Genomic DNA, 26665 nt, shown 5'->3' on the forward strand with positions numbered 1-26665 from the left:
GATTACAGGCATGCGCCACCATGCCCAGCTAATTTTTTGTATTTTTAGTAGAGATAGGGTTTCACCATGTTGACCAGGATGGTCTCGATCTCTTGACCTTGTGATCCACCCGCCTCGGCCTCCCAAAGTGCTGGGATTACAGGCTTGAGCCACCGCGCCCGGCGATGTAAATTCTTTATTATGTTGATGCTCTTTACTTTTTGGTATATTTTTGGAAAGGCTGATACTGGTTTTTCCTTTCTACGTGTAGTGGTTCTTTCAGAAGCTCTTGTAAAGCAGGCCCGGTGGTGATGAAATCTCTGAATACTTGCTTGTTTATAAAAGATTTTATTTTTCCTTTGCTTATGAAGCTTAGTTTGGCTGGATATGAAATTCTGGGTTGAAAGTTCTTTTCTTTAAGGATGTTGAATATGAGCCCCCACTCTCTTTTGGCTTGTAGGGTTTCTGCTGAGAGATCTGCTGTGAGTCTGATAGGCTTCCCTTTGTAGGTAACCTGACCTTTCTCTCTGGCTGCCCTTAGTATTTTCTCCTCATTTCAACCTGGTGAATCTGACAATTATGTGCCTTGAGGTTGGTCTTCTTGAGGAATATCTTTGTGGTGTTCTCTGTATTACCTGGAGTTGAATATTGTCCTGCCTTGCCAGGTTGAGAAAGTTTTCCTGAATAATATCCTGAAGAGTATTTTCCAGCTTGGATTCATTCTCTTCATCACATTCAGGTACACCTATCAAACGTAGATTAGGTCTTTTCACATAGTCCCATATTTCTTGAAGACTTTGCTCATTCCTTTTTATCCTTTTTTCTCTAATCTTGTCTTCTCGTTTTATTTCATTAAGTTGGTCTTCAACCTCTGATATCCTTTCTTCTGCTTGATCAATTCGGCTGTTAAAACTTGGGCATACTTCGCAAAGTTCTCATGTTGTGTTTTTCAGCTCCATTAATTCACTTATATTCCTCTCTAACTTGTCTATTTTCGTTAGCATTTCGTCAAACCTTTCTTCAAAGTTCTTAGTTTCTTTGCATTGGTTTAGAACAAGTTCTTTTAACTCACAGCAGTTTCTTATCAATCACCTTTTGAAGCCTACTTCTGCTAATGGAACACACTCCATCAAGCCTTGTTCCGTTGCTGTTGAGGAACTGTGATCCCCTGCAGAGGGAGTGGTGTTCTGATTTTGGGTATTCTCAGCCTTAGGCTGGTTTCTTTCCTTCGCTATAAATTTATCCATCTGTCGTCTTTGTAATTACCGACTTTCTAATTAGGTTTCTGAATGGACGTCCAACTTGTTGATTCCCAGCGCTGGAATCTGAGCAACCCACTGCGCCAGCTAAAACACTGGCGTTAAGATTGATGGTGCTTTTCTGACTCTGCACCAAGAACCGCTATGCCGGCCACAAGAGTCGCGCTGGCGACCCGTGGGGCTCCTCCGTTGGGAATCTCCTGGTCTGTGAGCAACAAAAATTAGTCTGAAAGTGTGGCGTCCTCTCATTCTCTGTGCTTTCACTGGGAGCTAAAATCCCGAGCTGCTAGTGATCGGCCATCTTAGACCTCTCTCCAAAATAATTTATTCAAGCACAAAGTGTGAGGGTGTCTAGATACAAGTGAACACCAAAGAATGGTGATCAGGGCTCTTGGTGTGGGAAAAAGTAGGATCAGTCACACAGGCAAAAGCAGGTGCTGAAGACTGAGTTACATTTTCCATACAAAGGCTAACATAGATAGAAGACTTGACAACTACTGATCACAGTCTAAGGGGAACTACTTAACTTCTGCTGTGGAGAGGTAACAGTTCCCAGGGTTCTCTATCGCCAATGTCACTTAGCCTAGGTTTGAATGAAGAATAGGGAGTATGGTTAATGTGTAACATCTCAACACAAAGGTCACAAAGCAAATGTCATGCACTAGAGAAGATAAATAGCCATGCTACCTGCCTCAGTTATCAGGGCTTAACATTTCCCCTTAGCTTAATAAATCTGGAAGGTCCTAAAATGTTCACAGATGGAAGGATGAGGGTGCAGAAGGAATGAAGAATGAACATGGTTCTGCTTGAAGGGGAAAGAGCTTAGGATCAAAGAAACTGCACGGAAAGCTTGCAAACTTGCTCTAGCAGTTCTTCAAATGTGAGTAAAAACTATTTTCTTAATAACGGTCAATAGTCTTTGCCCCTCCCTCCCTCCCTTCCTTCTTTCTTTCTTAAGACAGGGTTTCACCATTACCCAGACTGGAGTGCAGTGACACAATCTCCACTCACTGCAATCTCTGCCTCCTGAGTTCAAGTGATTCTCCCACCCCAGCCTTCCCCGTGGCTGGTACTACAGGCTTGTGCCACCATGCCTGGTTAATTTTTGTATTTTTGGTAGAGATAGGGTTTTGCCACGTTGCCCAGGGTGGTCTTGAATTTCTGAGTTCAAGTGATACACCCACCTTGGCCTTCCAAAGTGCTGGGGTTATAGGTGTGAGCCACTGCATTTGGCTTTGTCTTTTTCACTAGGATTCTCTCACAAGTGTACAGTGGAGTTTTCTAGAGGTCATATGACTTGTGATATTACATCAGAATGACTACAGAAACAGATTTGAGAATCCAGCTGTTCTCATGCAACTAGACACTAAGATATCTTTGAAAATGTAAAAGTGTGCCGGGCGCGGTGGCTCAAGCCTGTAATCCCAGCACTTTGGGAGGCCGAGGCGGGTGGATCACAAGGTCAAGAGATCGAGACCATCCTGGTCAACAAGGTGAAACCCCGTCTCTACTAAAAATACAAAACATTCGCTGGGCATGGTGGTGTGTGCCTATAATCCCAGCTACTCAGGAGGCTGAGGTAGGAGAATTGCCTGAACCCAGGAGGCGGAGGTTGCGGTGAGCCGAGATCGCGCCATTGCACTCCAGCCTGGGTAACAAGAGCGAAACTCCGTCTCAAAAAAAAAAAAAAAAAAAAAAAGTAAAAGTGTCATTCCTCTCACACATACAAAATTTTTTTTGGAAATTATAGTGATGTTTTACAGAAATACGCTCTTTAACATCAAATGGGCTTATTTTAAAATGAATAAAAACATTTCTCAGTTGTAATCCCCAATAAAGTAGACATATCCCACATAAACAAAATCTCTTTAGGGTCCTCAGTAACTTTTAAGAGTGTAAAGGGGTCCTGAGACCAGACCAGGTTTGAGAACCACTGTCCTACACTAAAAATGTTTTAGACTTAACAATGACTTATAAAACTGCTAAGGACAAGAACAAGCGTTTAGGAACAACTTTAGGAAGCACATCATGGAGAGCTGTTTCAAGACAGAGCTTTTGAACTTCAAACTAGACTTGAGATCAATAGCCTTTGCTATGTTGCCCACGCTGGTCTTGAACTGCTGGCCTCAAGTGATCCTCCCACCTTGGCCTCTCAAAGTGTGGGATTACAGGTGTGAGCCACTGCGCCTGGCCCAAGAGTTTTAATGTCTTTAGTTTCAAATCCAAAACATCCTAAGAAATGCACATCTTAAAAAAACACACACAGACACACAAACCCAAAATGTTTAAGGAGAGGGCCACTCTAGCAGATTTATTCAAAGTGCAAAATGTTGCATTTTGTGGCTAGGAAGCCTAGAGAAGACAGCAAGATACTTCGAGCACAGCTTCTGCTTTAAGGTGAGTGCTGCTTAATGACACCTACACTGTTTGTAACTGCTCTCAGCTGTTAAGTTTTCCCTTTTTGGTGGACAGCTAAGCCAGGCGTCCCCAAACTTTTTACACAGGGGGCCAGTTCACTGTCCCTCAGACCGTTGGAGGGCCGCCACATACTGTGCTCCTCTCACTGACCACCAATGAAAGAGATGCCCCAGCCGGGCGCGGTGGCTCACGCCTGTAATCCCAGCACTTTGGGAGGCCGAGGCGGGTGGATCACGAGGTCAAGAGATCGAGACCATCCTGGTCAACATGGTGAAACCCCGTCTCTACCAAAAATACAAAAAATCAGCTGGGCATGGTGGCACGTGCCTGTAATCCCAGCTACTCAGGAGGCTGAGGCAGGAGAATTGCCTGAACCCAGGAGGCGGAGGTTGCGGTGAGCCGAGATCGCGCCATTGCACTCCAGCCTGGGTAACAAGAGCGAAACTCCGTCTCATAAAAAAAAAAAAGAAAGAAAGAGATGCCCCTTCCTGAAGTGAGTCGGGGGGCCGGATAAATGGCCTCGGAGGGGGGGGCTGCATGCGGCCTGTGGGCTGGGCCGTAGTTTGGGGACGCCTGGCTTAGTGAATGCAAATATGCAAAATCTTCCCAAAATACCAAGGCTCAGTAGGGGTTCAGTGGCCTTCCCATGTGTTCTGGCCTAGATGTGACAAATCCACAAAGACCTGCCTGATGTCAAGCTGTTTCTTTTAACTATGAACTTTAGACAGGAATGCAAGATGAACTCGACCAAGTGAGTAGGGAGCACCGAGAACTACTGAATCAAATGAAGGGTGCTCAAAGCCATTCAGTCTGTGACGATTCTGAATGTTTTTCATAATGGTCAATAGTCAACTAGTGTTTGGTCAAAAAACACTATGGCAGCTGGGCGCGGTGGCTCACGCCTATAATCCCAGCACTTTGGGAGGCCGAGGCGGGTGGATCGTGAGGTCAAGAGCTCGAGACCATCCTGGTCAACATGGTGAAACCCCGACTCTACTAAAAATACAAAAATTAGCTGGGCATGGTGGCGAGTGCTTGTAGTCCCAGCTACATGGGAGGCTGAGGCAGGAAAATTTCTTGAACCCAGGAGGCAGAGGTTGCGGCGAGCCAAGATCGTGCCATTGCACTCAAGCATGGGTAACAAGAGCGAAACTCCGTCTCAAAAACAAAACAAAACACAAAACACTATGGCAACTTTCCAAATGGGCAAACTTCCAAACTGAAGCAGCATCGACAGAGTATCTTTAGATGGCAGTTAAAAAAAAAAAACAAAACTCAGGAGGATCAGCTAGTAGCCCCAAAAGATCAAATAATACAGAAAATGCCCCCCCAAAAGTTTCTGAAAATCACCTTCCACTTAAAATCGTATTCATTGTGACATCAACAAAGGATGATAGCACACGGAACAGTAACATACTAGAAAAACACGTGCTAGTGAGTTCTGGAATTGCTTCAAGTGGTTTCAATATATCTTGTAAAGTTTTGAATTATGTCCTAGCCTTCACATACAGTGTGAAGTTACACTATTTTCCAGTCAGGGCTGGATGATATACCATGAGTGTCAATTACTTTATCATTACTTTTTCTTATTTTTTGGAAAACAAGGCCGGGCATGGTGGTTCACACCTGTAGTCTCAGCACTTTGACAGGCCAAGGCAGACAGATTGCTTGAGCTCAGGAGTTTGAGAACAGCCTGGGCAATATAGCGAAACCCCTGTCTCTATTAAAAATACAAAAAATTAGCTGGGTGTGGTGGTGATGTGAGCCTGTAGTCCTAGCTATGCGGGAAGTTGTGGTGGGAGGATGACCTGAGCCCCCGATGTTGAGGCTGTAGTGAGCCCTGATTGCAGCACTGAACTCCAGCTGGATGACAGGAGTGAGACCCTGCCTCAAAAGAAAGAAAGAAAGAAAAAAAAGAGGCCGGGCGCGGTGGCTCAAGCCTGTAATCCCAGCACTTTGGGAGGCCGAGGCGGGTGGATCACGAGGTCGAGAGATCGAGACCAACCTGGTCAACAGGGTGAAACCCTGTCTCTACTAAAAATACAAAAAAAAAAAAAAAAAATTAGCTGGGCATGGTGGTGCGTGCCTATAATCCCAGCTACTCAGGAGGCTGAGGCAGGAGAATTGCCTGAACCCAGGAGGCGGAGGTTGCGGTGAGCCGAGATCGCGCCATTGCACTCCAGCCTGGGTAACAAGAGCGAAACTCCGTCTCAAAAAAAAAAAAAAAAAAAAAAAAAGAAAAAAAAGAGCTACTATATGTCATATATACAAGTACTACAAGAAATGTTGTAGCCATAAATTTGTTTACTGTATTACTTTTTACAATGTTAAATGAGCTATAGTTATAAAATATCAGGAGTTTTATGTCAATAATTCAGTGAATGGAATAAAAGTACTGGTTAAAAAAATAAAAGAAAAAGGAAAAACAAGTTATTTCTCCCTGGCAAAGTGTGTTGAGGCACTTTTTGGAAGCTGTCGTATCTGGCAAAGTCCTAATATGAGGTTCAGAACTCCCGGCTTAGTATGATTATGGGTTTATTCTTTGAGACACCAATATCTCAACCTACCTGGCTGACTGCTGTCTACACTGTTCTCAAACCGCCCTCTTACATGCCACTACACGGGGCATTTTCTAGTTCTTCACTGCTCAGGCTTCACACTGCTGGTTAGTGCCATGCTCCAGATCCTGCCTCTGTATTTGTTCACTCGGCTCTTCCCGGAGCCCATACGGGCCAGACAGATCCTGCCCTGGGCAATGAGGGGGCATACCCCGGGCAGGCGACCATGTCTCTCTTCTGACCCTCCCTTCCCTCGCACACGTGGCTGCCTTCCTGCGCATCCTTCGCTGGACTTCTTCCATCTGCTCCTCTTTCGGGGAGTTTGCCAGGGCTCTGTTCTCCACCCTCACTCTTCTAGAGCTCGGCCGGGGCCATCTCGGCCTGCATCTTCTGTCCACGTGCTCAGCTGTCCGTCCTGTCTACACCTGCGTGTGTCCAGCTGTGTGTGTGACACCGCCACCCGAGACGCGGGTTTGGGCAGGGAGATAAGTTCAGCTACGGTGGAGCTCCCGAGAATTCTCCCGGACCCTCCCTCAGCCATCAGGGCCGCCCGGCCGCCCCTGTAATCCTGGGTCACTGCCAGTTATCCTGCAGGGGTCCATCCGCCTGGCGCCATTTTCTCCAAGACCGTCCTGACCTTCTTCGTGCCCCTCTCCCCCCATATTAGGTGCAAGGACGTCCTGGTGCCTCTGTCCCGCGAACGGAAAGCCCTTCTCTGCCTTCCAACTCCTGATACTGAGGTGCTCGAGAAACGCCGGTAGGGCCTCGGTCCGCACCAAACGCACAAATCTAGGAGGCAGCAGCCTCTAAAGGTGGAGGCCAGGGAACGCCCAGACGCCATTTTCTGTACATGCAGGGGCCACTTCCGGGCCGGCCGCGGGGCTCGAGCCTCACCCGCGCTCCTGAAGGGGCGCACCCTGGGCTCGCCCCGGGCGGCGGCTCCCGGCAGGCCTAGCGCGGCGGGGCGGGGCCGGCGGCACGAGGCCGAGGCAGCGCGGGCGGCACGCGCCAGGCCGGAGCCCGCCTCCCACGGCGCGCGGCGCGTTCTGATTGGGAGGCCTCAAGCGGGGGCGGGGCTTCCGGGGCGCGTTCCGGCCGTCGCCTCTTCCCGCCGTGGAGATCCGGCGGTTGAGGGGCGCCGGCGTCTGGGCGTCGAAGATGCTGCGCAAGCTCACCCTCGAGCAGATCAACGACTGGTTCACCATCGGCAAGACAGTGTCCAATGTGGAGCTGCTGGGCGCGCCGCCTGCCTTCCCGGCCGACGCGGCCAGGGAGGAGGCGCAGCGCCAGGTCGTGGCCCCTGGCGCGGGTCCCACGGCCCAGGCTGCGGCCCCGGCCCCAGCTTCGGCCCCGCCTGCCTCGGCGTTCGGAAGGTAGGACGCCGGCGGGGCGGAGGCGGCTCGAGGGCGGCCGCGCGAGGCCTGGCGACGAGGGCTCGGGCCACACGGCCCGTTCTCCCGAGCCCGTGCTCTCTCGCGGGGCTCCGGGGTCCCCTGGCGTCCGGGGGCGCGCAGTCACTGCACCCACCACCCGAGCCGCGGCCGGGAGCGGGGCCCGCGGGGAAGCTCAGCTGGAGTGTGTGTTTGTTTTTCTTTTAGTTCTTAATGTTGAAATGAAGACTAGTTTTTGAGGCACTCTTAGGTTCCCCGAGGAATGGGGTGGGGGGCAGAGGTCGCACAGGCCCCTTCCCTGCCGCGGTTTCCCCCGTGAGCGTCGTTACAGGAGGGCTAGCGCCGGTACTTCCGTGTGTTCTGCGGGTTTGGACAAACGTCTGACGTCGGCATGCGGGGGAGTTCACGGCCTGCGGCTCCTGTTGGCCGCACCTGCTCATGCCGCCCTTTCCTTGCACCACGTGGAAACCACTGATGCTTCTGCTGCCTCCACCATTTTGTGTTTCCATGTTCCTTCCGTAACCGGATTCATCCAGTTGGAATCACACAGTATGTGTAGCCTTTTTGATGGGCTTCTGACAGTTGCGCATTTGAGGTTCCTCCATGCCTTCCCATGATTCCGTAGCTTCTTTCCTTTTGCACTGATTAATATGCCACTATCTGCATGTACCGCAGTTTGTCCATTCATCTACTGAATCAGAGCTTGGTTGCTTCCAAGTTACCCCCTTCAACCCCCCCACCCCCCATGGAATCTCACTTTGTCACCCAGGCTGGATTGCAGTGGCGTGATCTCAGCTCACTGCAACCTTTGCCTCCCAGGTTCAAGCGATTCTCTTGCCTCCGCTTCCTGAGTAGTGAGACTACAGGGATGTGCCACCACGCCTGGCTAATTTTTGTATTTTTAGTAGAGACGGGGTTTCACCATGTTGGCCAGGCTGGTCTCCAACTCCTGATCTCAGGTGATCTGCCCGCCTTGGCCTTCCAAAGTGCTGGGTTTACAGGCGTGAGCCACTGCCCGGTCTGCTTCCAAGTTTTGGCAAGGTTTTTGTGTGGACATGAGTTTTCAGCTCATTGGGTAAATACCAAGGAGTGCAAATACTGGATCTTTATTCAGTTTCACGAACTGCCCCCCTCTTCTCACTTTTCTTTAAGTAGCTGCCATGAGTTATTCTGTTCACTTGATTTTGGTGGAAATAAAAAGGCAAGAAGTTATCCTCTGTTTTTCAAGGAAAGACACCTGCTCCCTCTTCTCCCTCTTTAAAGAAGGCCCTGGAGGAATTACCTCCAGCTTGGAGTATCTTCCATCAATCCTGCTTATCCCCAAGTCCAACACCCTTTACAGTTGAGAAGGTGATTTTGATTTTGTTTTTTAGTTACTCTTGTTTGTTCGTTTTGTCTGATTTGATGGGTGAGGTGGCTTATGCCTGTAATCCCACCACTTGGGAGGCCAAGGTAGGCGGATCACCCGAGGTTAGGAGTTTGGGACCAGCCTGACCAACATGGAGAAACCCCATCTTTACTAAAAATACAAAATTAGCCAGGCATGGTGGTGTATGCCTGTAATCCCAGCTACTCAGGAGGCTGAGGTAGGGGAATTGCTTGAGCCTGGGAGGTGGAGGTTGTGGTGAGCCAAGATCACACCACTGCACTCCAGCCTGGGCAACAGAGTGAGATTCCATCTTCCAAAAAAATAAAGGAAGAAAAAAATTATTAAAATATGGAGACCAGGTTTTGCCATGTTGCCTAGGCTTGTCTCAAACTCCTCTTTTTTTTTTTTTTTTTTTTACCTCACTTCTAAGGAGAATCAAACTCCTGAGCTCAAGCCATTTGCCTGCCTGGGCCTCCCAAAGTGCTGGGATTACAAGTGTGAGCCATCATACCTGGCCCAGATCCCTAATTCTTGGTTTTTGCTCTTGTTGTCTCACTGAATTTGAATGCCTGTTATATTGGGCATTTTGTCAGGTGAAACATGAAACAAGCCATCTTGGTCCTTCTGACAGACAGGGAAAGTTAAGATCAGAGCAGTTGAGAAGATTACTATGCCCTAGTCCACATACCTATTATATTGTAGAATGGATGTATTGAACTCCAAGGCATATTGCTTTTTTCTTTTTGTCTTGTTGCCTTTTGGTTTTCAGGCCTCACATAGATGTTAGTGCATGACTCTATAACTCTCCAAGAATTCTTATGTTCTGTTCACCCACAAAATCCACTTTTTTCTTGCTCTGTCACCCAGGCTGGAGTACAGTGCTGCTATGTGTAGCTTGCTGCAGCCTTGAACTCCTGTTCAAGCGATTTTCCTACCTCAGCCTTCCAAGTAGCTGGGACTACAGGCGTGTGCCACCATGCCTGGCTAAATAAAATAAAATTTATTTTTTGTAAAGATGGTGTCTCACCGTGTTGCCCAGGTTGGCGTCAAACTCCTGGGCTCAAGCAGTCCTCCCTCCTGGGCCTCCCAAAATGCTGGCATTATAGGAATGGGCTGCTGCCTTGGCCAAAGACCTTTTGGTTTGTTTAATATATTTAGATTATTAAGTAATTTTGCCGTTGATTAAAAAGTGCTGGCACATGTACTCTGTATGGACTGTGTGCAGCTGGAGTGGAGTGATTGAAAGGGAGAGAATAGATATGGTCAGAGACCTAACAGGAGATAAAAAATTATGTCCTGCATCACAGTGAGGACCTTGCTGCTTCATCTGAGGGAGCCACTGGAGGAGGGTCTGGGGTTCTGAGCAGACATGATATGACTTCTGGCTTTAATAGCACCACAGCTGTGATGAGTGGATTGAAGCAGGGGCAAGGACAGGAGAAGACTCTCTTGATGTCCTCTGTGATGGTTAACTTTGTGGGTCAACTTGACTGGGTGATAGTGCCCAGATAATTGGTCAAACACTACTCTGGATGTTTCTGTGAAGGTGTTTTTTAAATGAGATTAACATTGAAATCTGTGGACTTTGGATAAAGCAGATTATGTTCCATGAGGTAGGAGGGCCTCGTCCAGTCAGTTGAAGACTTGAATACAGCAAAGATTGACCTTCCCTGAGAAGAAGAAATTATGCCAGCAGACTGCCTTTGGACTTGGACTGCAATTCTTCCCAGGATCTCTAGTCTGCTGGCCTATCCTGGAGATTTTAGACTTCCGTCTCTGCAGCCGTGTGAGCTAATTCTTTTTTTTTTTTTTTTTTTTTGAGATGGAGTTTCGCTCTTGTTACCCAGGCTGGAGTGCAATGCCACGATCTCGGCTCATCGCAGCCTTTGTCTCCTGGGTTCAAGCAATTCTCCTGCCTCAGTCTCCCGAGTAGCTGAGATTACAGGCGTGCGCCACCACGCCCAGCTAATTTTTTTTTTTTTTGTATTTTTAGTAGAGACGGGGTTTCACCATGTTGACCAGGATGGTCTCGATCTCTTGACCTCGTGATCCACCCGTCTCGGCCTCCCAAAGTGTTGGGATTACAGGCGTGAGCCACCGCGCCCGGCCTGCTAATTCTTTAAAATAAATTTCTTTCTCCACATTTTGTTGATTCTGTTTCTTTGGAGAGCTATGACTATCACATCATTTAAGCAAGAGATAGGATGGTGGCTTAGACTTGCACTGGAGTGAGCACAGAAAATCAACACCAAGACAAAAGTGTGCCAAACTGCAGGGTCTTTATTGCCGGTGGCCACGGAGGACTCGTGTCTCCAACCCGTGGCCTCTAGCTCAGGGTGAGCAAGGCATTTAAGCTGCAAAGCCACATCCCTGTTGAGAGGAGCACAGGGGTGTGCAAGGCAAGCTGTCTGTACAGAAGCTAAAGTCAGCAGTTTGTTGCAAGGGGAGAGGGCTAGCAGTGGGAATTTTTTACCCTTAGAAAATAACACTTCTGAGAAGTGCAGTACAGTAACAGTTCTGAGAACTACACCTCTGCCCAGGGCCCAAGTGTCATCTCTATAAGATGGTGGTGCTTAGGTTTCTGTTTTAGTCCCTATCTCAAGACCAGGCAGGTAGCTGAGGGGTGGAGGATGTGGAGTGTGGTAAGCAACAGTGGTATTTAGGATATGTCCTTAAGCTAGAGGCAAGGATTCTGTAGCTGGAGGAGGTGTACAATGTGAGTGGGGAAGCAATCACAGGTGATACCAAGGTTTCTGGGCTAGCAAGTGACAGGTGTTGCCTTCAGGTAAGGAAGGTGAGACTGCAGGAGGAATTAGTTTGTGGGGGAATACTGGGATTGATTTTGAACATGTTAACTTTGAAATACCTGTTAGACAACATTACATGTAGGCAGTCTGGAGTTGAGGAAGGAAGTCTGGCAGAGCTAGACGTTAGGAAGTTGAATGCTTTGAGACTGATGAGTTCCTTAGACTCTAGGGCAGGCATCCCCAAACTTTTTACACAGGGGGCCAGTTCACTGTCCCTCAGACTGTTGGAGGGCCGCCACATACTGTGCTCCTCTCACTGACCACCAATGAAAGAGGTGCCCCTTCCTGAAGTGCGGCGGGGGGCCGGATAAATGGCTTCAGGGGGCCGCATGCGGCCCGCAGGCTGTAGTTTGGGGACGCCTGCTCTAGGGTGTATCCTAGTGAGTGGGTGTAGACAGAAGGGCCCATCTGGGGTGCTTGAGTGTTCACAGGTGGATGAGATGCAATGAGAAAAGGAGACTGAGAAGTGGTTAGAGGAACACCAGGTGAGTGAGGGCCACTTTAATAAACAACAGCTTGTTTAGTGTCCTGCACATGCATATCTTAATACTTTCATGGGAATGATTTTGTATGTTGTTTTTCCCACTTATTAAGGGTAAAGATTATCATGGAATCTTGATCTCTTGGTGCAGTACCTGACATAGTAGGAACTCAGATATTTGAACGAATGGCCTAGGAGGTCACATTAATAATAATATTTTTTTTTACTAAAGGGAAGGCAGGACATTTGGTCTGTGAGTAGATAAGTGTGACAGAGTGATTTTACCTATTTACTATGTGAAAATGGAAGCAAGGTAATGACTGGGGATAATTATTACCATTTTGAGACAGAATCTTGCTCTGTTGCCCCAGACGGAGTGCAGTGGTGCAATCAAGTTTCAGTGCATCCGTGACCACCTGGGCTCAAGTGATCCTCCCACCTCAGTCTTCTTAGTATCTTGGACCACACGTGCATGCTACCATGCCTTGCAAATTAAGAAAAATTTTTTAGTAGACATGGGATTTCACTGTTACCCAGGCTGGTCTCAAATTCCTGGGCTCAAGTGATCTTAACCACCTTCGCCTCCCAAAATGCTGGGATTATAGGTATGAGCCACCATGTTCAACCTAGGAGACCCCAGTTATTGAATGCCTACAATATGTCATGTCCTTATTCTAGACATGGTGAGAGTTGTTTCCTCATGTATTCCTGTCTGGATGAAATAATAAATCTCGCCGGGCGCGGTGGCTCAAGCCTGTAATCCCAGCACTTTGGGAGGCCGAGGCGGGTGGATCACGAGGTCAAGAGATCGAGACCATCCTGGTCAACATGGTGAAACCCCGTCTCTACTAAAAATACTAAAAATTAGCTGGGCATGGTGGCGTGTGCCTGTAATCCCAGCCACTCAGGAGGCTGAGGCAGGAGAATTGCCTGAACCCAGGAGGCGGAGGTTGCGGTGAGCCGAGATCGCGCCATTGCACTCCAGCCTGGGTAACAAGAGCGAAACTCCGTCTCAAAAAAAAAAAAAAAAAAAAAAGAGAAATAATAAATCTCTGTCTTACTCTTCTGGCCATAGTGGATTTTCCTAAGGAGTGTATCAGAGGGTGTATATAGGTATACAGTCAAACAATAAAAATCACAATATCCTGGCAAGTGTACTATAAAATATTTCCAGAATGAGAGTGCTGCTCATGGTTTACTTTGTCACCACCTAGACCAAACCACTGCCGTCATCTTTTGCCTGGATTATTGCAAAAACCTTCTGTGTTTGATCTCCTGACTTTTCAACCTTAATCCCCAATAATATAGCACCTAGAACAGGCGTCCCCAAACTTTTTACACAGGGGGCCAGTTCACTGTCCCTCAGACCGTTTGGAGGGCCGCCACATACTGTGCTTCTCTCACTGACCACCGATGAAAGAGGTGCCCCTTCCTGAAATGCGGCGGGGGTGGGGGTGGATAAATGGCCTCAGGGGGCCACATGTGGCCCGTGGGCCGTAGTTTGGGGATGCCTGACCTAGAAGAATGCCTGGCATGATGTAGATGCTTAGTTAATTTTGTTGAATGAAGGCCTGGCATAGCGGCTCATGCCTGTAATCCCAGTGCTTTGGGAAGCTGAGGTGGGAGGATCACTTGAGACCAGGAGTTCGATACTAGCCTGGGCAACATAGGGAGACCCTGTCTCTGCAAAATATTAAAAAATTAGCCGAGTGTTGTGATGCCTGCCTGCAGTCCCAGCTACTTGGCAGGCTGACACGGAAGGATCACCTGAGGCCAGGAGTTCGAGGCTGCAGTGAGCTCTGATTGCACCACTGTACTCCAGCCTGGGTAACAGAGCAAGAGGCTGTCTCTTTTAATAAATTGTTGAACGAACAGATTCTTGAGTAAACCTTCACACCTGAGGTTCTTTGAGCACATGTGTGACCTCCTGTGGCATCGATTGCTGTTAGGACAAAATTTCCTCTGACTCTGCGTCTAGGCTTGGCCAGCATTCCTCCATCGGGCATCTCCTCATCTGCTACTCTCTTGCCGCACTCTGGTCACATTGTCTTGAAGATAGCAAGCTCATTCCCACTTTGCAGCTTCCACATTGACTCTTCTGTGTTCAGTGCTTCCCCTTGCCCCCTTCCCATGACAGGCTCATTTCTTCATTTGAGACTCTGTTCAGATGTCTCCTTAGAAAAGTCTCCTGTGACCTCCGTAGCTAAAGCAGCTCTCTCCTACCTTCTTTCCTAGTCTCTCTAGTCCAGGCGTCCCCAAACTATGGCCCATGGGCCGCATGTGGCCCCCTGAGGCCATTTATCCGGCCCCCCGCCGCACTTCAGGAAGGGGCACCTCTTTCATTGGTGGTCAGTGAGAGGAGCACAGTATGTGGCGGCGGCCCTCCAACGATCTCAGGGACAGTGAACTGGCCCCCTGTGTAAAAAGTTTGGGGACGACTTCTCTAGTCTTTTAAACAACTTTTTACCTTCTCCAAGCACTAAACTCCTGCCTCCATCCATTCTTGTTTGTGACAGCCAAAACCCAGCTCTGCCAGTTACTGATGTGATTTGTGATTGTGTTTTTGGCCCTCCCCCATCCCAAGGGGGAACCAGAATGATTTTGAGATTTCTGGCTTGTAGAATTGAGTAGATAGGTGGTGGTGTCATTTACTAAGATAGAAAATACTAATTGAAGGCACGAGAATTGCTTGAATCCAGGAGGCAGAGGTTGCAGTGAGCCGAGATCACGTTATTGTACTCCAGCTTGGGAACAAGAGTGAAACTCCATCTCAAAACAAACAAACAAACAAAAAACAAAGTAGTTGATGATGTTTGAAGAATTATGCTTTTAGAGGGTGTGCATGTGTTGGTACTAGCTGGTTCCTTTCTTGAATTCTGTTTGTCCCTTGAGGAAAAAAAAAAAAAAAAAAAAAACCTCTGTGACTTTGAGTTTGAACTTTTTGGTGTTTTTTTACATTTTCTTTTTTGAATGGAGTGTACTGAAGGATGAACATGTTGATTTTTAAGTTGTCTGTGAGCATCTAAGAGGAGGCATCACATAGGCAATTGGCTCTGTGCATTTGGAACTCAGAGATAAGTTGGGGGAGGGAAACGGCAGCCTGGATGTCAATCTCAGCTCTGCCACTTACCGCTGTACTGGCAAGCCATTGGATGTATCTGAGGCAGTTTGCTCATCTGTCACATGGGAATAATACCACCTCCTTTACAAGGATGGGATTAAATGAGAATACACTCATAGTGTTTAGTATGTGCCTGGCATGTAAAAGAATTACATTAATATTATTAAATGGATTGGGCTGGCTAATAATGGTACCTTGAGAGCCTATTATATGGCAGGGATTATGCAGGATGCTTTTATGTGGATTCATTTATTCTTTCTGTTCCCTTGCTAAAAATTGTAGCTCTTGAACTAATGCTACTTTCTCTTGATAAAACACACTTGAAGCATTCCCAGTCTTTCCCTTCCCACCTGGGCCCCTCTTTATATTTTTGATCCTGATTCCTTTGCTAGCTTTAGGTATTGTAAATAGCCCAGTGTATATAAAAACATGGATCTGTCAATATTCAGGAAGTTATTTGTATTAAAATTTCTATTTGATATATATGTTTTCCAGAAATAACTAGTTTTAAATTACATATACCAACTGTTTCACAGGATATGAGTATTAGGCTTACCAACAACAAAGTGAGATAGAAACTCAAAACTTAATGTAGTTTTCCTTTCTCTTTTCAAGCTTGGTTGGAAAATTAATTAATTGCATGTAGGTGAACTTAAGAGTGGCTGGGATTCATTTTCATCCTGAACTAGTGGAGTGATATAATTGTCCATAGCTGCTTTCATCACCAGAAGTTTTTTGTCAGGAGTTATTCATTCCTGTCTGAATACAGAGGATGACTGTCTCCTGAAAGTGGTAGGGTGTTTTCCAGTGGCTGCCTGAGGAGCCTTGGAGAAAGAAGGAAATGATTTGCGCCTCTTCATGGCATGTGTTTCCTGGTATGTATGGTGGGATGACCAGTTCTGGTACTGGCCTTCATATACAAACTTCATGTTCTCTGTGTTTCTTTAAATGAAAAATTTGTTCTCACCATTAAGGCAATGATATTTTCTTAAAACTCAAATTTGCTACTTTCTATATTCATTGCACAATAAGCAATTGTGTACTTTTTTGGGGCGTTTATCTCTTCCACAAATGGTTTCTGCTCTAAGAAATCTTACAGTGACTGAAGAAGCCAAAGGTAGTATGTATGAAAACTGAAAAATTTGAGAGCAGGAATGAGAGGTGTCTTTATTTTAAATCTTCTTGGGACTATGTTTCCATTTACATTGTCTCGTTAAACCCGAATCAGGTGGTTGCATTACATGATTGGGATTTAAGACCAAACTGAGGTCAGTTGAAAATGGTACAGAAGTTGGCCAAGAATGCAGGGAGAATAAAGTTAGAAGGTATTTTTTTTGTAGTGTATGTTTAGTTCTGGTCTTTTTGAAAAAAGGTGTTTGTTTTTTGTTTTTTGGTTTTTTTTGTTTTTGAGACAAGATCTTGCTCTGTTGCCCAGGCTGGAGGGCAGTGGTGCAATCCTAGCTCACTGTAGCCTTGAACTGCTGGGCTCCAGTGAGCTTCCTGCCTCAACCTCCTGAGTAGCCTAGTGTGCCACCACACCCAGGTAATTCAAATTTTGATACATACATATTTTTATTTTTAGATGAAAGAAAACCATTAAATCTTCAAATATAAAGTTATAGTAAGGTTGCTTGGACTTACCTTTACCTTTTTTTTTCTTTTGGAGATGAAGTCTGGCTTCGTCATTCAGGCTGGAGTGCAGTGGCACGATCTCGGGTCACTGCAACCTCTGCCTCTCGGGTTCAAGTGATTCACCTGCCTCAGCCTCTCTGTAGCTAGGATTACAGGCGACCACCACCATGCCCAGCTAATTTTTGTATTTTATAGTAGAGATGGAGTTTTATTGTGTTGGCCAGGATGGTCTTGATTTCTTGACCTTGTGATCCCCACCCACCTTGGCCTCCCAAAGTGTTGGGATTACAGGCATGACCCACCATGCCTGGCCAGACCTACTTTAATAATGAATTCTAACACTACCAAAAGAATAAATCTGACTAATATATAGTTTCCTACTTTTAATAAAGTTAATAAAAGGCAGATTTTATATAGTTTGCTGTTTTACCTGAGTATAAGTTTACTCACCAACAGTGAATGTTTTTGAGAGTAGCAGCTACTCATGTTGCTAAATCAGTCTATTTATTTTTACTGATATAATATAGAGCTGAGTTTTATTATACTTTCCCTTAATGTTGAGCTTAAAAGTACTATGATTAAAACAAAGCTGAGACTAGCCTGACCAACATGGCAAAGTCTCGTCTCTATTGAAAATACAAAAATTAGCTGGGTGCATGTGCATGTAATCTCAGCTATTCAGGAGGCTGAGGCAGGAGAATTGCTTGAACCTGGGAGGCAGAGGTTGCAGTGAGCTGACATCGGGCCACTGCACTCCAGCCTGGGAAACAGAGCGAAACTCCTTCTTGAACAAAAAAACAAAGCTGAGTGTTGGGTTAAAGCCCTGTTTTATTTTTAAACTACATGTTATTTTCTCCCTCACCACCCTTCTCCCCATCCCCTGCTGAGAATGACGATCGCAAAATGGGATGTTGACTTCTCCTTTTGTTATATTGTAAAGATAAGATTTGCATTAATCATTTATTTAATTCTATACATAACTTCCTTTTGGAATAAAAGTCAAGGTAAATATCTAAGTTTTGTACAGAATTTGTCAAACCTCATACTAAATAAAGTTGCTTTAGTTCTTGTGAGGTGGGTTTGAGGTATAAGAAAATACTTGAAACATTTTTTCAAAATATTTAGGAAACATTTTAGTTAAAAGCATACTATTCAATGAAAACTTAGCATGTTTAGAGTGATTGAAAAAAGAATGCAATTTAAAACATAGGATACATCCACAGGATACTGACCTTGTAACGAAGAGAAACTTAAAGTCACGCTACTTTTTCTTAATATTAAGAGTTCTGGTTCTAAGGTGGTCATAAAAACGCCTCTAGTTATAAGTAACTTAACTAGATGGGTGATAATATGGTAGGTTCCATATTCTGTGTGAGAACACTGGGAACCTGTCTTTTGTGTTTTTGTCTACGTAACTGGAAATTGTGGGTATTTCATCTTTGTCTGCCCTCTTGGAGCTTTCCCCTGGGATCGCAGAAGGAGCAGGGCAGTCCGTGCTCCCCGAGTCCTCCAGACCCTCTTGCTCACTCCCTCTGTCAGAGCTGCTTAGGAAGTCCTTCAGAACTTGCTTGAAGATGTAGACTATTTCCCATGGCAATACATCATTTTCAGCCAAAACTTCTCGAAATCTAGAGGAATGTGGTAATGAATATTCAGTTTAGAACCTTTTTTGTTATATCTCTTTATCTCCAAAATACAGCTTGAATAATGTAATTGTATACTAGTTACCTACCTTTTGAGTAATGTGCATATTGTTTTAAAATTATGCTTCTATACTGGTGGTGGGAGGATGAAAAAAATAAAAAATAATAATAAAATAAAATGCTTCTAGTGAAGAAATTTTGAAGGTGATTTAAAACAATTTCTCACCAGACATCTACACAGTTAAAGAATTTACATGATAGAATACAATTTCCAGTCAAAATGTATGAGGAACTTAGACTTAGCAGTAGCAAGTATCATAAGAGAACATAGTATTTTTACCTGCTGAGAATAGTTCCAGTTTGGCAAGGTTGAACTTGTGAGCAAAGAACTTCAAGTTGTCTTTGTTCAGTCACTGGGATAGTTGTTTGGGGATTCTGGTAGTTTCTGAGCCAGTTGTAATCCACACCTGTTTTTTTCACTCTTTGTTCATTTTCGATTTCTTGTATTAATCTCTCTCGCTCCTTTAGGTGCCATTTTAATTCCCGAAACAGAGTTTTTGTCACTACGTCTGAGCCAGGACATTGTGTAGGTTTGTGGGAATCGTTTTTGGGCCACTTTATCCAGCCAAAAAGTGGCATTTTTAGCCTATGGAAATATTTTCATTTGTTTATTTGCACAAAATGTTATGGTTCTGATGTTGTTGTTGCTTTACAATAAATTTGCCTGAGAAATGCATGATTTTTTTCACTGGTGAGATATGCAGGTCAAAATAAGATTAGAACATGGATTAACGTCTTAATTTTTAACTGGGTCAGTGGCGGAAACCAAGCTTTGAAAATGCTTTTATGTAGCTAAGCAGAAATTAGATACACAAAGTCAGAGATAATCTATAAACTGAATGCCATCTGAAAATAACAGTAACACTTGCTCTTGAAAGTTCTTAGGAGACTTAAAATATTAATGTTGGGGCAAGTGCTACAGATACTTTTGATTTATGTTTTGTACAGAAAAGGTTTAAAGCTTACCTGTTAGGTTGATGGGCTGATGCGATGTTGCCAGAGTTGACAAATTGGTGGCAAAGCTGTGTTTCACTCGGACCTATCTTGCTTTCCTGGTTGTGTCCTTTGTTGAAGGAATGTGCCGCCTTATTTACCCACTGAAATTGTATTTGAAGTAAATAACTTACTGTGTTAGGAATGAGGTTGTGATGTCTTCATCTGGAGAGAATGCTCATTAATTCACCTTGTAAGTAAGCTAAAAGAAATGACAAAAATAACTTAATATTTAATCTTCACAAGTTATATGATGGTCTGCCTTTTGAATGTAGCTCAGTCTATTTGAAGAAAATGCCAGCAGCTATGGATGCTGGTCCTAAATGCATTCCGACATGTCTTTGGTAATGAAATGAAGAGTGGTCGTCTGAAGCACCACAGATGCGCTCTTAGCTAAAGTGAAGACTGTCGCATGATGTGATGCTTTGCTGTGCATAGCTGTAGGTCACAGTTTAGTGCTGTATTTTTATGCCTGTAGAGCTCTAAAAATAACCATGTTGCTTTTATTCTTCAGCTTAACTTTCAGGCCATTTAGAAGCCGAGTCACTGTCCCCTCTAATGAAAACAGGAAAAATAGATCAGATGTGACTATTTGCAAAACATACATTCTGAGAAACCTCATTGTAATTGAGTGAAATAGGTAAAAATGCTGATGTGAATCATAATTGTGAAATATTTAGGAAATGTTTCATTCTGTATTCATTTTGGTTTTTCTTGCAAAATAGTTAAATTTGTATATTTAAACAAGTTAAAATGCTAGAGGACATAATAAACACTTAAATAGATAACTTTAAAATATACTTTGTAATCTCTGAAAATATGGTAATAAGGTAGTAATTGGTTGTCAGGGAAAAATAGGCATAAGAGCATACAAAGTTCAAAACAAAATCTTGTAATTCATCGTAGAAAAATCATTTTAGTATTTTCTTTTGGAGCTGAGGATGAAAAACTTGTATTTACTTTTTTTTTTTTTTTTTTTTGAGGTGGAGTCTTGCTCTGTCGCCAGGCTTGAGTGCAGTGGCGTGATCTTGGCTCACTGCAACCTCTGCCTTCCGGGTTCAAGTGATTCTTCTGCCTTAGCCTCCTTTGTAGCTGGGACTGCAGGTGTGTGCCACCATGCCCGGCTTTTTTTTTTTTTTTTTTTTTGTATTTTTAGTATAGATGGGTTTTCACCTTGTTGGCCAGGATGGTCTTGATCTCTTGACTTCGTGATCCACCCATCTCAGCTTTCCAAAGTGCTGGGATTACAGGCGTGAGCCACTGTGCCTGGCCTTGTATTTACTCTTTGGGTGCTTATTGGTTTGTAATGGTCGTTATTGTGCTATTTCTTTTTTCTTTCTTTCTTTTTATTTTTTGAGACAGAGTCTTGTGTCGCCCAGGCTGTAGTGCAGTGGCATGATCACAGCACACTGTAGCCTTGACCTCCTGGGCTCAATTAATCCTCCCACCTCAGCCTCTTGAGGAGCCAGGACCATAGGTGCATGCCACCACAGGTGCATGCCAGCGCATGCCTGGCTAGTTAAAAACCACACATATACATATATGTTTTATACATTTACGTGTACGTATGTGTTTTATATATGTATATACATGTATTTTATATATTTATATACATGTATGCATTTATATAGGTATGTATTTATATATACACACATATTGTATGTATATCTACATATGCACACATATACATACACATGTACACACACACACACACACACACACACACACACACATATATTTTTAAGAACAAGGTCTCTCTGTATTGCCCAGGCTGGTCTCAAACTTCTGGGCTAAGTCATCCTCCTGCCTCAGCCTCCCAGAGTGCTGTGTGAGCCACTGCACCTGGCCTGTGCTAATTTTCTGTGCAAGTGTTTGTCTTTTGCTAAAGTGTAGATAGAGTATAAAAGGTCTTTTACTCTCCAGTTCTTTGTTAAATAACTGCATAGTGATTTTTCCTTTTATAGTATTTGTTTCTTCTGTTGCTTTTCCCTTCAAATGAGCCATGAAGAATAGACATTGTTTCCATCAGACTTGCATGCCATTCATGATCAGAGTGATGTGTGTGGTCATCCTACAGCTCCTATTGCTTTTATGTTAGAAAAAGTCAGATGTCAGGATTCATTATTGTCAACTAGAAGGTTTTCACATTACATTGAATATACCATTAGGAGAAGGAAAGGAGTAAAGTAGAAATGTCCTACCAAATTTTATACTAAAATTTCAATGGATCTTGCCATATCTTCCTTTGAATAACCTCCTTGTTACTGAGTAAAGTTTCTCCTCTGAAATAGTAACAAAAATATCAGAATACATTGGATATGGAACTTAAGCCAAATTTCTGTTCAAGGCCTTCTGCAGTCTTACACTACCCCTCCTTACCTGGCTTGCTTTCTCACTTGACCCTAGAGCACATCTTTTGTTTCAGACAGGCCACTTTTCCCCCGACACTTGCCATGCTTACTTCTGATCCTTCAGCTTTGGTTCAACTGTTTTTTCTCTTCTGAAAAGCTTCTTGTCTTCTTCATGTATCTACATAGTAATTCTCTTTTTCATGGACCAGCTCAAATACCAACTCATTTTTTTCCTTCAATCTGAGGGTCAATATCAACATCTTTCTTGGGCCTACTTTTCTTTTGAACTCTGGTTTTATTTATCTTTATTGTTGAACTTACAGAAAGACTGGTTTGGTCTGTGTTCCTGTTCTCTCTCTCTCCCCCCACCAAACCTTTTTATTTTGAGATGGAGTCTTGTTCTGTCGCTCAGGCTGGGGTGCAATGGTGTGATCTCAGCTTACTGCAACCTCTTTCTCTTGGGTTCAAGTGATTCTCTTGCCTCAGCCTCCTGAGTAGCTGGAATTACAGGCGTGGGCCACCACACGTAGCTAATTTTTGTATTTTTACTAGAGACGGGGTTTTGCCATGTTGGTCATGATCTCGGACTCCTGACCTCAAGTGATCTGCCCACCTTGGCCTCCCAAAGTGCTGGAATTACAGGTGTCAGCCACAGCACCTGGCCTGTTTTCCCTTTTCCCTAATGTTTTTCAGTTAGATCCTGCTCTGTCCTCTACTGTGATTGCTGGCTTTCAGTCACTCAGCAGATATCTATTGACCGTCTGCCAGGGCCTGGATAGTTAGGGGCTGGGGTGTAGCAGCGAATCAGACAGACCTAGCTCCTCTTCCCAAGGAGCCAGTCTTTAAATGTGAAGACAAATATAAGTACACAGATCATCCAGTAAGGTAATTACAGGTGATTGTAATCTATTAATATACTTGAAGCACTTCTCCCACTTAGAGCTGAAGGTCAGAGAAGACCTTTGTGGGTAGGGTGTGTCCTTTTAACAGAGATTTAAAAATCACTGAGCTAGCCACTGGAAGAGCTTCTTGATGGCAGTCTACCTTCTCTGCTTACTTGTTGACACCTGTCTTGCCATTGAAACCATTATCCAAGACTGACCTTTTTAGAACTTTTCTTACCATCTTAATTCACATTGAGTATACCTTCCTTTGAACTTAATTGTGCCAATCATTTTTTCTACTACTTAATATGTGCTACTTGCCTTATAAAGTTTATTTTGTCCTGTCTCCTTGATTATCAGATTGAAGTAGAGACCTAAATCATTCTCTGATTACATTATTTCCCTTACTACTATGTAGTAGAGAATATAAATATTTGTAAGTAAGGGTAAGGAAGTACCTTGGATTGTATTGTATCTATCTTACATTTTAGTGAGTTGAATAAATGATTTGCAAACTTAGTAGGATATTTTGTGTGGACCACATAAAGCTTATGCTGTTATTAGGTCATTTGCTTTTTGGTCATTGTCATAGTTTTTTAGTTTACACCTTGTTAGCTAAGTAGTATTAAATTTTATAAGACTTGAAATGAAATAGGACCATATCATGCATAATGTGTGTGTGTCTATGTAAGATTTTAAGATCTGTAAGGAAGTATGTAAAAAGAAAAATTTAGAAAGACTAAATTTTAGAACTTCGAAAAGCAAGCTAATAAGCCAGGTACAACTTTTTATATATTACAATCAGAGCTGCTCTATTAGTATTCAACAGTACTTGATTGCAATTAAAGAAGGATTTTTTTATTGTGGGAAGACTAATATCTTGCTGTGTTATTTTTCTTTTTTTGAGACAGGTCTTGCTCTGTCACCTAGGCTAGAGTGCAGTGGCATGGTCATAGCTCACTGCAGCCTTGGCCTCCTGAGCTCAGGAGATCCTCTCAACTCAGCCTCTTAAGTAGCTGGGACTATATGCACGTGCCACCATGCCTGACTGATTTTAAATGTTTGGTAGAGACTGGGTCTCACTGTGTTTCCCAGGCTGATCTTGAACTCCTGGGCGTAAGCAATCCTCCCACCTCGGCCTCCCAACATGGTGGGATTGTAGGCATGAGCCACTGTGCCCAGCCTGTTTTCAATTCATTTTGCTCTTGAATTAAAAGTTCTGGGTTATTGTTTCATTTTTCTTAAGGTACAAAGTACATTTCTATGGAGTTGTTCATATTAAAAAATCTCAGCAAACTAGGAATAGAAGGAAACTACTAGCATAATAAAAGCCATATATGAAAAGCCCACAACTAACATCATACTTGATGAAAGATTGAAAGCTTTTCCTGTAAGATCAGGAACCAAGGAGAGGTTGCCTCCTTTCAACACTTTTATTTAACCTGGTACTAGAATTTCTAGCCAGAGAAATCAAGGAAGATTAAGAAATAAAATGCATCCAAATTGGAAAGAAAGAAGTAACAATATCTCTGTTTGCAGATGATATGATTTTATATGTAGAAAACCCTAAAGATTCCACAAAAAACTGTCAGAACTAATAAATGAATTTAGCAAAGTAGCAGGCTACAAAGTTAACACACAAATTTCAGTTTTCTTTCTTTTTTTTTTTTTTTTTTTGAGACGGAGTTTCGCTCTTGTTACCCAGGCCGGAGTGCAATGGCGCGGTCTCGGCTCACTGCAACCTCCGCCTCCTGGGTTCAGGCAATTCTCCTGCCTCAGTCTTCCGAGTAGCTGGGATTACAGGCACATGCCACCATGCTCAGCTAATTTTTTGTATTTTTAGTAGAGACGGGGTTTCACCACGTTGACCACGATGGTCTCGAGCTGTTGACCTCGTGATCCATCCGCCTCGGCCTCCCAGAGTGCTGGGATTACAGGCGTGAGCCACTGCGCCCGGCTGTGAATAATATTTTAATGACCTCTTGGCTCACATAAGCAAACAACGTAGGGATGTATCTGCTATGAAAATCCATGAATTTTTCAGATAGTGCCCTAAAAACAATTTTATATGCCTCAGTGGTTGTTATTCTTAGGTTGTTCCTGCACTTGACTTTATCATTGTTGACTACTAGTATAAAGCAGCATTGCCAAATAATCCCTAATTTTCCACTAAAAAAAAAAAAAAAATGAAATGATATTAAGCTTCTTGAAAAATTTAGGTTAAACTTACTGTTGTTAGATTAATGTATTTGTTGCTTCCCTTTACCTGGAATGTGGCATTAGCTTTATTTTAACCCTTTTTTTTGTTTGTTTGAGATAGAGCCTTGCTGTGTTGCCAGGCGCCAGGCTGGAGTGCAGTGGCGCGGTCTTGGCTCACTGCAACCTCCGCCTGGGTTCAAACAATTCTGCTTCAGCCTATCGAGTAGCTAGGACTACAGGTGCGTGCCCCACACCCAGCTAATGTTTTGTATTTTTAGTAGAGATGGGGTTTCACCATGTTGACCAGGATGGTCTCGATCTCTTGTCCTCGTGATCCACCCACTTCGGCCTCCCAAAGTGCTGGGATTACAGGTGTGAGCCACCGTGCCTGGCCTGTGCCTGGCTGTTTTAAGATACTGCAGCTGAGTGTGGTGGCTCACGCCTGTAATCCCAGCAGTTTGGGAGGCCGAGGCAGGCAGATCGCTTGAGTCTAGGAGTTTGAGACCAGTGTGGGCAATATAGTGAGACGCTGTCTCTACACACAAAAAATTAGTGGGATGTGGTGGTGTATACCTATGATCCCAGCTACTCAAGAGGTTGAGGTGGGAGGATCGCTTGAGCCTAGGAGGTTGAGGTTACAGTGAGCCATGATCTCACTACTGCACTCTAGCCTGGGTGGCAGAGTGAGACCCTGCCTCAAAAAAAACAAAAAAACCAATACTGCAAACTACCCTTCAGAGTAAATGATCATACCCATTTACCATAAATGTATCTCTCCTCATAAATATTCTGAAAATATTTATTCTTTTTGCCAGTTTGATGAGTGAAAAAACAGTTTGTTTTTAATTTGCATTTGCCTGGTAACTGAGTTTGGGTGTGTATTTGTTTATTGACTGTTTGCATTTTTTCCTGTGACTTGATGGGAAAAACTTCTCTAGTACACAACGGTTTCTTGGCTTTTTGGAAATATCATATTAACTTTTACTATTCTTTTCAGGTCGCTCAGCCAGAGGCGCTCAGAAGTAGAGTATATTAACAAATACAGACAGCTTGAAGCACAAGAGCTTGATATATGTGGCAGTGTCCAGCCAACCAGTGGGTCAGGTAAACAGGACTCTTTAAATATTTTAGATAGAATGCATGATGCTACAACATTAGTTTCATAGTGCATGCCTGTAATTCTAGCTACTCAGGAGGCTGAGGTGGGAGGATCACTTGAGGCTAGGAATTTAACACTAGCCTGGGCAACATGGTAAGACTCTGTCTCTGCAAAAAATTAGAAAATTAGCTGGATGTAGTGGTGGACATCTGTAATCCTAGCTACTCAGGAGCCTGAGGTGGGAGGGTCACTTGAGGCTAGGAATTCAAGTTCATCCTGGGCAACATAGGGAAACCCTCTCTCTAAAAAATATTTACATATATGAAATTCTTAGAAGCCTTTAAGAAATATGGTGGCCAGTCACGATGGCTGACACCTGTAATCCAGCACTTTAGGAGGCTGAGATGGGGGGATTGCTTGA

At 44.1% G+C, this 26665-nt stretch overlaps 2 protein-coding genes across 3 annotated transcripts in view; one reads left to right on the forward strand and one right to left on the reverse strand.

Moving 5' to 3' along the window:
- The first annotated feature begins 1882 nt into the window (after nt 1-1882).
- TDRD9 (tudor domain containing 9) overlaps nt 1883-26665 on the forward strand; it is a 134227-nt gene continuing 109444 nt past the window's right edge. For both annotated transcript variants that reach the window (XM_074394372.1, XM_074394373.1), the window contains exons 1-2: nt 1883-2118; nt 26143-26249. In XM_074394372.1, coding sequence (XP_074250473.1) covers nt 2117-2118; nt 26143-26249 — 109 coding nt within the window. In that variant the 5' untranslated portion in view covers nt 1883-2116. The remainder of the gene's footprint in view (nt 2119-26142; nt 26250-26665) is intronic.
- RD3L (RD3 like) lies at nt 17962-20118 on the reverse strand. Its single transcript, XM_003933356.2, has 3 exons — nt 19685-20118; nt 18999-19304; nt 17962-18643 (listed from the first exon to the last, which is right to left on the reverse strand). Exons 2-3 carry the CDS (start codon nt 19295-19297, stop codon nt 18346-18348), a joined length of 597 nt encoding a protein of 198 aa, XP_003933405.1. The 5' UTR covers nt 19298-19304; nt 19685-20118; the 3' UTR covers nt 17962-18345.

The sequence above is a fragment of the Saimiri boliviensis genome, chromosome 2 (assembly GCF_048565385.1).
Source record: "Saimiri boliviensis isolate mSaiBol1 chromosome 2, mSaiBol1.pri, whole genome shotgun sequence".
Classification (NCBI taxonomy): Eukaryota; Metazoa; Chordata; class Mammalia; order Primates; family Cebidae; genus Saimiri; species Saimiri boliviensis.

Excerpts from the sequence above, each read along its gene's own strand:
- RD3L (XM_003933356.2), bottom strand. The coding sequence starts at position 19,297 with ATGCCACTTTTTGGCTGGATAAAGTGGCCCAAAAACGATTCCCACAAA. Across the intron at positions 18,644-18,998 it reads ACTGGAACTATTCTCAGCAG|ATTTCGAGAAGTTTTGGCTG; the intron begins GTAAAAATACTA and ends ACATTCCTCTAG.